Consider the following 9,639-nt stretch of genomic DNA (forward strand, 5'->3'; position numbering starts at 1 on the left):
TACCTTTACATTCTATACCTTTCTTACACAATTGTAAAATTAGAATACATAATATTTTAGTTTTAATGGCATAGTTATCTTAAGTCAAATAACTTTGTTATTGTTGCTGTTATAAACAGCTATTCCTTCACATCACCCCTGTTTTGCAAACTAGCATAGAACTGTAATGTTGTCCTACAGGGCGCTTGGTAATAAGCCATGCCGTGACCTCCCGGTCGCATACCAAGGTGAGAAGGTGTTTTGCGCCCATGTTTTTGTTTTGATGTCGGCGCGACCCTGCTCCAAAGATCACAAAGGCTGTGCCAACACTAATTCCGATATCTAGGTAAGTATGTGGATGTTTTCATGGCGATTCTGCTGCGTCAAACCCGCTGTGAATATGTCCATATTTCTGGTCACGCAGCAGGTGGAATTGCCTTGTAACCCGATACCTTATTGGGCTTGCCGGTGAGGTAGCGTCATGTTAAGGGGTCAGCTGGGCAAGACGCTTAAGACTACCAAAGAAAATCAAAGCTGCCTTGGGATTATAGTTTCTTCATGCTCAACCTCAGAATCAGATGATGAGAGAAAATGACGATAAGGGCCAACACAGAACTAAAGCGTACAAAAATTTGATTTTATTATTGTAGTCATTTTGAGTGAGTTGTTGTTTTGATTTCATTTGCTTTCATAACATTTCAACACTTACAGGAAATTCCACTTCCCAAGTTTAACATGATTGTTATTTTGATAACCATCTTTTCTTCATATCAGTAGCTCAACTTACTTTAAAGTATAATTATCATCTTGACATCAAAGAGGACAAAAGGTCCAAATCCTCATCATCCCTTCCCTTCAAGCCTCATTAGTAGTAGTTTCCCAAAGGTCTGTTTCCCAGCTTAACCCCTGACCTCCACGGACAATTTGTCTTCACCTCTTTGGAGCTGATGAAAGCTGACCCCACAGTGGTGCCTGATAGATATACCAGGCTAGACTGTCTAATGATAAGTGATATGACATGTTCGACCTAATTTCTGTTGTGTAACATATGTGTGACTGATAGGTTGGCTCCCTACACTGTGAAGGAGAATTTTTTTTCTCCCTATTGTCCCAGAATTGTCCCGAAAATAAATTTCAATTGTCCCAAAGTGAGGAGGAACGGTCCCAACCTGTTTTTTCGGGAAGTATGTATGATAGCAACTTGAAGTCAACTTTATTTTGCTTACATTCTGACTTCCAGGCATACTATAATTGCAGAGTGCACAAGAAATTTGGGGGGCTTTTCTGGAGCCAAAAGCTGGGACGCGTGCCTGATCAACGAAAGAAGGGATGACATTCTGATGTTGATTATTTTTCTATTGTTCCAAAAATGTCCCAAAGTGACTTTCTAGTTGGCCATCTTGACACCGTTAATTTCGAGCCCTGCATGGATTGTGAACATAAGTTGAAAGGTCATGACCCAGTGAAGTCATACTAGTAACCCCAGGAGTAATGGCTCCTGCTTGACACCTGTTGCATCTATTACAAGGCTTAAGTGCCACCTGTATATACACCTATAGGTAAGTGCAGGTAAAATTGGAGCTGTGCAGGACTATTTCTGATGTCTACCTGTAACTAACCTGCACTGGTCGATGTACTGGGATTACATGTAGGTGTATGTCGATTTTTATTTGCTACATTGGCTGTTACAACCTATGAAGTATAAAAAAAGGCTGCAATCTTGTACTTCAGTAAGCTAAAGGAGTAAGCAAGTTTGCTATATACTATAATATAGTGCTAACTTTCCGGCAGCATTTGCTAATTCAACTCCTTAGCATATTTGGCGTCCCACCAGCAGTAGCGAGACATTCACGGAGGCAAGAAGAAAACCAATTAGAAGAAGATCAATTAAAGAACAGTACTGTAACAGTCTTTGTAGTAAGTGCTTAGAAAGTGAAGTGGACACTTGCTTTTGAACTTTGCGTTCAGCAAAGATTCATTTTGTCCCAGATAAAATCTGGCCACCTCCACCTCTAAGTAGAAGGTATTAGTCTTGTAGCACAGAATGTAAGACAGAATGAAGGATCAACCTCTCAGTCATTCAGGGGAGCTGCAACAGCAATTACCATTTAAATAACTTTTCCCTCACCAGGCTTAACCGTGGCAAAAACCTTGTTTTCACTGGATTTAGATAAGACAGCCACATAAGCCTTAGTGAACAAGAAATTCTCCATAACTTGAAATCAGTCCAAACTTGTATATCTTGACACATTTAGGACCTGTACCTGTAAGATTGCTGCCTTAAACACTTTGCATGAAAAAGGGAAAATTCAATCAAAGCATTGATAATTCGTTGGTCATAGAATGACAAAGAAATTGGAAAATGGTAGTTGCAAGAGAAACGGCATGGACTTGGTTGTAAATGTTGAAATTGAAAAAGTAACGGCTTAGAGAGATTCAGGCGATTTCCTGGTCTGCTGTAGTGCAGCAATGGCTCTTAGGAACTGCCCAATAGGCTCTTGAATGGTAATCCAGGCAATTTGCTCACACACTGTGTTGTAATGTGTGCTTCTGAAGCTGTAAGTGGAAAGTACAATGTGGTATGTAAGTTACTACATTGGGCCTAGGAAAATTAATGTTGTGTTTCCAGTTTCAGTCCTGAAAAAACTAGGGTTGGTAGATAGGTTTTTTTTTTTAAATTTGTTTAGATTTCACCTAAAATGATGCCACAAATAATGTCTCAAGGACCCGTCCACCTGTTTGCTTGTGAACAATATTTCACTTCAAAAGAATTATGCTAATGTAAGTTCTGGAATGCATTCAATGATGTTTCAGAGTTCAGAGGGTTTGAGGATCAGATGTCAGAGTCAGATTGAAAATTTCATCTGAGAACCAATTAATTAAATTGTTGTGGCCTTATGTACACCTATGTGAAGCTGGTTTATATCATGGTTGAACAAACTCAACAAGATGTGAAAGTTTGTTTATTCAAAGAGCCACGGGCTGCCCCTTGTCAATCTATAGCCTGTAGGACATGTTGAAAGTTTACTTAGTCCCTGTAGTTGTCAGAGGTGACTGTATTCACAGATGTGGGAAAAACTCAAGACTTCAGATCAAGTCAGACCAGATATCAGTAAAGTTAGCCGCATGTGTAAGACACAAAAGGCAGTACCTAAAAAGGGTGACACTATGGGTGAAATTCTGCCAACGTCCACTGCAAGTTCCAAATTAGACTGGACAACATGCAACTTGAAAACATCTATGGATCCGGAGGTTTGTGTTAGTGATTCTCAATATTTATTTGATCTTTGATATTTCAAGATGACAGTCACTTTGAATGTACCATTATGTCTCTCTGTCAGTCAGTCTCAAAAGACTGTCCATGACTTATCTGTGCATAACAACAAGATACATTGTTTGTAGTACAGTTCCGAATTAATACCTCTATATACACAGTACAAAATGTAGAAAACAACTCTCTACAGAAATTCTAACATCGGTGAGATTTAGTTCAAATGAACATGAAATATCATCTCATCAGCAGTATTTCAAGTTTTCCAATCAAACTTTCCCGTTTGTTATTTATTGATCACCCTTCGGGCTATCAAGAGATCCTGGCAGAATGAAACTGAGGAGGGTTAATGGGCCTGAAATGGCCAGAATAATTCCTGTAAGATTATTACAACATCACTCACGGGCGTGACTGCAGATGTGGTGACAGTTTGATGCCCTCCAGTGTTGTCAGGATTGATGATTTCATCAGTCTCTGTAGTCCTTAGATCTCATCACTACCTGTGTTCATGTTATGGAAACAAAAGTCATACACCTACAGGAGGGCTTCCCAGTAATGCTTCAGTAAAGTAGAAAAAGCCTGAAAATTTACTGAAATGTTTAATTGTTAGTAGGTGATCAGTACTTAACAGTAAAATTTCAGTACTGGTGGTTTGCCAAGGGACATGTAGATTGTACATTGTACATGTACCTGCACTGGTGCAGGTAACATTAAAAATTAACCTGTGCTTGACATTAGTTTGAAAGTCTTCAAACCAACTGATTAAATTGGTATGGCCTAATGTCATCTTGATATCCAGTTTTTTTCAGATGTAGGGAGCCATTTTTGCAACATTAAGATAAGAACCTGCAGTCGTGGAGTGGATTCCCTTCCTTATTCCATGCCATTCTTCCCTTTTACCTTGTATGTTATTATTCAAATCCCATTTCCATGCTCATTTGATTGGGATTTCATACCCACAATGTCGAAAGGATTCCTCTTATTCCCTTTGAAAAGCAGGCACTGTGACTACACATGCCTAATTCTCCCGTCCAATTTAAAAGGCATCAGCATTTCAATGTTGCCCTTCGAGGCCCACAGGCTGACCCAGCCAGGCGTCTGTCTCCTCAATCCTTCCCTACTTTTCATCTGTAGTGACAGCTCCGGAATTCTGAAGGTGTCCTTCATGCATGGCGATTTCCCTGGTGACAAATATGTGTATGTAATGGTACAGTTAAAAACAGTGCTCTAGCCAGGCGGATTTTTTTCCATCATCTCAATTTTGTTTGATGTAAACTTTAAGACAGTCCATAGGCAGGACAATCCAGGGGGGTTGGGGCATGCTACCCCGGGAAAAGTTTGAAATCTTGACCCACAGAAACAGTATTTCCTGTGTTTTGAAAGGAACATTTTGCATGCAATAAGCTTGAGTTTAATGACATCTCTTTATGCACATATTTTTCTTCATCAAAAATGACAGATTGGGCAAAATTTTCGTCTAGCTGTCATGAGCAGCTAAATTCCCTCAAATGACTGAAAGACTGACACTGGCTTATAAAGAACACTGCAACAGTAAAACCTGTTCACATTTGGCTGCAGCTTCAGTTATGGAAGTCACAATGAGCTAACAGCTAAACTATGCTCACAACGTCATGCATCATTCCTTGTGCAGAGGTCTAGATCTGTAACCACACAACTGTGTTGGTACATATGTCCACCGGCAACTGCTTTTGGCTTTATGTCACACTTTAAAGGGCCTCCAAGAGAACTGCTTATAGAATGTAGGGCATTGCCTTTTCCAGAAATGAGATGTATTCATTTGCACATTGTATTGCATGCGTTCCGATATTACGTAGCCTCTGGTAATACATGTAGTAGATATTAGACACTATGGAATAATCCTAATGGAAATTATTATGAAGCTAATGCAGCATTGATTTTGACACTGGCCACTGAGGATTGATGGATTTGCAGTGTAATAAGCTTATTAATAATAAGCATTCACAGCTTTCTTTCAAGCAGTATCAGCATATCAGCAAAATAGGATGACGGTAAGGCTTGTAATTACTGAAGTGTCAAAAGCTAAGAATGAAAGTTTTTTTTTTTCTGTAAGGCATTGCATTATTTTATCTTGCACTTTGCCCAGATTATTGTTGGTCTCAAAAGCTTTCTGCACGTCAAAGTTATTAGCTTTTGAAAAGTTTTTGCGTAGAATTAAGTAGAGGAAGCCAGGGCTAAATCTCATGGTAATGTTGCACCTGAAATCTTGGCAGGATCCTTAGTTACCATGGTAACGTGACCATTGCTGACCTCCACACACTAGCTTCTTTATGAACTCTATCCCCATTCTGTCAACTTGCGCTGGTAACATCTACATATAAATGATACATTACCATCACGGGAGGGTCTTTTGGCTCAAGCAGAACCGCTGTGAGAATTGTGTATAAACTCAGTAATCCTCTACAGGTAAGACAAGTGTATACACAAGTACCAAAGGGACACAACTCCAGGTGACAGTTTCCAACTTTTTCAGAACTTTCCCAGCCTAATAAGCTCCTTTGAGAGTTGGTGCTGAATCCTAATAATAAGCATCTGTCTTGCACTCAAAGTCACCTTGTGAATCGGTACAAAGTTTTCTTGCCTATTTCTGCACTAGTTATCATATATATGTCAACTGAAGATATATTTCTCAACTTTGCCAAATCTGACAATGAAAATGATTTAGAACGTTACTTACCCAGGAAATCTTCTGTTTGATGTATTCTGGATAGTGCAGCCAATTGTATCCTAAGGGTCCGTAACAATAAAGATACATGTAGAGGACCATTTGTCATCATAAGTCATGCCTCCAGCCTGGAATGATGGATCATCAATTTCCAACCAATTGCTGATTCCTTTTTTTTTCTTACCAGGTGTTCAAAAGTTTTCCACACAATGGCCCCCAAAAAGAAGTTGAACCAGCAACTGTATTTTAATGCTAATCAGAATTGGACTTTTTAAGGAATAAAGAAAATTCATGATGAGTTTTATGATGAGTACTCTTTAAAGCCAGTTTCCCTTTGTATGTGAAATGCATGGATCAACCAAAAATGTACAATGTAAAATGTCCTGATAGGGCCTAACACTACATGAAGTTCAGTCCATCTTGAATCTCATATTCAACGTCCCCACACATCTCTCAGTAGAATCTGATTTCCTACCATGATTTGTTTTCTTTGGGTGAGATCGCAACCTTTCTCACAGGGCTAAAATCAATTCTAGCTTCACAGACCAGTAAAACATTGCAGGGGCGGGCCTGTCCAAATAGCAGATCTCTCTTATTTGTTCAGCACATGCCACCACGTCCATGGACTTGATACTGTAATTCACTTCTTTATGTTCATGATAGCAAAATTTCTTGGTCTGATGAGAAAAGTGGACATGTTCATGGAACTATAATATATTCACGGTGGCGACAGGTGCAGGAAAAAGAAAGTCCAGGAATTATTTAACTGTACAGAAGTGACAGTGAAAAAAGTGAACATAAAACCGTGAAAAAATCAGGAATTACAGTACTGAACCCATACACGTACAGACGGCCCAAACGCCATGTCTTCCACCAGCGACATGAGACTTTTGACGGAGGAGGATGGTGCATCAACGCAAGATCTGAAATTGAAGCAGGGAAGTGAGTTCTTTATCTTTAATATTTTCTGTTTTCCTTTTTAATATATTTCAGCAGCAGCAAGCTAACAACATGCCTGGAAGCACTACCATCTCAATGAGTGAGAGGAGTGGGTATAGTCGTTGGGCCGGGGATGTTGACAACATAGACATACAAATTGCGCCAAAGGAGCCCGGATCACAAGGTGAGAAGATGGATGTGGCTAGATTTTTGGATTGACATTTGGTGTTGCCCGAGGCAGCAGCAATTAATGGTAAATTCAGTTGTGGTAAGGGCCGTGAGGTTTTGTATTTGCTAACATTCAAATAAAGTCCAATGTTTCAAAGTACTCTAGCTAAACTAGTTTTAGCCCAAGATTATGGGTTTCGCCCTGGTGCAGTGTGTTCTGCCGACATGCTTAGTAAAATGGCAGAGGTTGTTATGAATGTAGATTGTAACACAAATCTTTCTGCTCTGCCTTTGCAATTGCCTTTCAAGACTTCTACACAATCTCCGCAAAACTTTTGACACTGCACGATTTATATGCCGGCTCAATACGGGGTTTCAGAAGTCTGGTGCCACTGTACTTACAAAGGGATGGTTAACCCCTGGTATAAGAAGGAGCTTTGACAAGTAAAAATTATTTTAATATGTAGCAAAGCCTTGGAATACAAGATCAAGGCCGCCCAAGGTCAACAACATGCCTGCCCTCCAACTGACATTAAATGATGAAGGACAACTTGTTTCTTTCATCAGTCTTACTGATGAACATTTTTATCCCTGTTCTCTGGTGGTTCTAACACTTAAACAGTCCTTCATCAATTCATGCAAAGTGGAAGGACTAGCAATTCTTCAGTTCTGATGATGAGAAATAGTATTTCACTCAGAAAGGAGAATTTCTGAACCCGGAGATAAAAAGCTCGGACTGCCATTAGCGAGAGGGTTCTGTTTTCCATTTGGAAGGTTTAGGGGACTTGTGGACCTGAAGCCATCGAAGGGCAGCTGACTTATTCATAGGGATTTTCTGCTACTTTGATACGCAGACCTTTGATACCCAGTCACAGTGGCAGCAATATGTCACAGCTAAGGCCTAGGAAAAAATGTTGTGTTTCCTGTTTCTTGACCGACCCAAGAAAACTGCTGACCCTAGCTTTTTTTTGTGTGTGGACCACTGCAAGGGACATAAGTTTTTTTCAGCTTTTCTAGCTCCATGAGCTGACACCTGAGTGATGAAACGTTGTACAATTGGTTTTCTAACATTGACATTGAAATTTTAAGTGCAATTTTTACTTCGTTAAACTGTATAAGCAAGGAGCTCCTTGGTATAAGTTGGATCACTTAAGATCGCCAAAGTCTAAAAAGAACAAAGAAAAAAAGATAATCCCTACCAGGACCAACCCTGATTTTTTCAGGACTGAAACAGGAAACACAACATTTTTTCCCTCTACACTGTAGGCCTAAGGTCTGGCACAGCCAAAATCAAACTGCTGTTAGATTGCAGACCTGTTCTGAGTTCACAGATCAGGGCAAAGGGATCCTTTCAAAAAGAGGTAGAGTTGTATAATACATCAACAAGCAAGGTTGGTTATTATGCCCAGTCACAAGGTCTATTGATGTATTCATCCTGTGGCAGCTTTTGGAATTCTTTTACTCATGTGAATTATGTCATTTGAATTTCAGACTGAGTTCAAACAACAGTAGAGTCACATAATTCAGTATTAACCCTGGTAACATATCTGTGTTGGTCAGAAATTCAGTACCATGGTCATAACACATCTGAGATAGATAGTCAGTACTATAGTGATAACACATCTGCAATTCAGTACCACATCTATGTGTGGGATAGCAATTCAGTACCATGGTAAGAACACATTAATCTTAGTGCATGGGGCAGAAAATCAGTTTATCACACTTATAACACATCTGTATAACTTGAAAAAATGTCAAGGTTTCCAAAGTGACATACATTTTGCATAGTTGTTCTAATAGCTACCATGGACTAATATTTCATGAGCAAATTTTTAAATGAATACAGATTTAGTTTTCACAAAATATATGCTTCTTGAAATACTGCTTAGAGTAGCAAAAATTCTGAAGTGAAATGCATGTATTTGTATTCAGTCAGCATCTGCACAGTTGGTATTCTGAAGATAAGAGTTCTCTTATCAACTTATATCACATTAAGAACATGCAGTCTTTAATCTCCTATCAAGTCCTTCAGATGGCATTTACCATGTCTTGTGTCAAGACATGTTCTTAATGCTTATTGGAAATAGAAAGAATCCATTCTAAGCACTTTGGCTATGCTGTAACTTTACATGTAGGTTAACAAAATATATTTGGCTCAATATACATGTATCTGACTTATATGAGTAATCAAAGCTTCTATTTCATGTTTTCTTGTACATCTCTGAGAATCTAGATTAAATTCATCTGGAATTCAGAAACAGACTCCATGGCACAAAAACCTACATCTTAGTTTGTAGTATATATGTCATGATTTTTAAATGAGTACAGAAGTAGTTGTCACAAATGAATACATTTGTATACTTGAATAATTCTTAAGGAGCAAAAATTCTGCTGAAGTCCCCAGTGAAATACATTGTATTGTGTATTCAGTCAGCATCTGCACATTTGAAATATTCTGAAAATATTATATTCTTAGGGTTCTCTTATCAACTTATATCACATCACAGTCATGCACATCTGTGAGAAAATAGATTAAATCCATCTGGAATTCAGAAAAAGACTCCATGGCACGAAAACT

The 9,639-nt window shown here is 38.9% G+C and overlaps 1 protein-coding gene across 6 annotated transcripts in view; it reads left to right on the forward strand.

The window, feature by feature from the left end:
* The window catches only part of LOC109484217 (N-acetylated-alpha-linked acidic dipeptidase 2-like), a 38,213-nt gene that overhangs the window by 6,795 nt on the left and 21,779 nt on the right, over window positions 1–9,639 (forward strand). For 2 of the 6 annotated variants that reach the window (XM_019787466.1, XM_019787468.1), the window contains exon 2: window positions 6,948–7,077. In XM_019787466.1, the coding sequence (XP_019643025.1) occupies window positions 6,948–7,077 (130 nt within the window). Of the gene's footprint in view, window positions 1–158; window positions 326–6,947; window positions 7,078–9,639 lie in introns of those variants that run through there. The other 4 variants (XM_019787472.1, XM_019787470.1, XM_019787471.1 and 1 more) reach the window with 4 other exon arrangements.

The sequence above is a fragment of the Branchiostoma belcheri genome, unplaced genomic scaffold (genome assembly GCF_001625305.1).
Source record: "Branchiostoma belcheri isolate BF01 breed outbred unplaced genomic scaffold, Haploidv18h27 scaffold69, whole genome shotgun sequence".
Classification (NCBI taxonomy): Eukaryota; Metazoa; Chordata; class Leptocardii; order Amphioxiformes; family Branchiostomatidae; genus Branchiostoma; species Branchiostoma belcheri.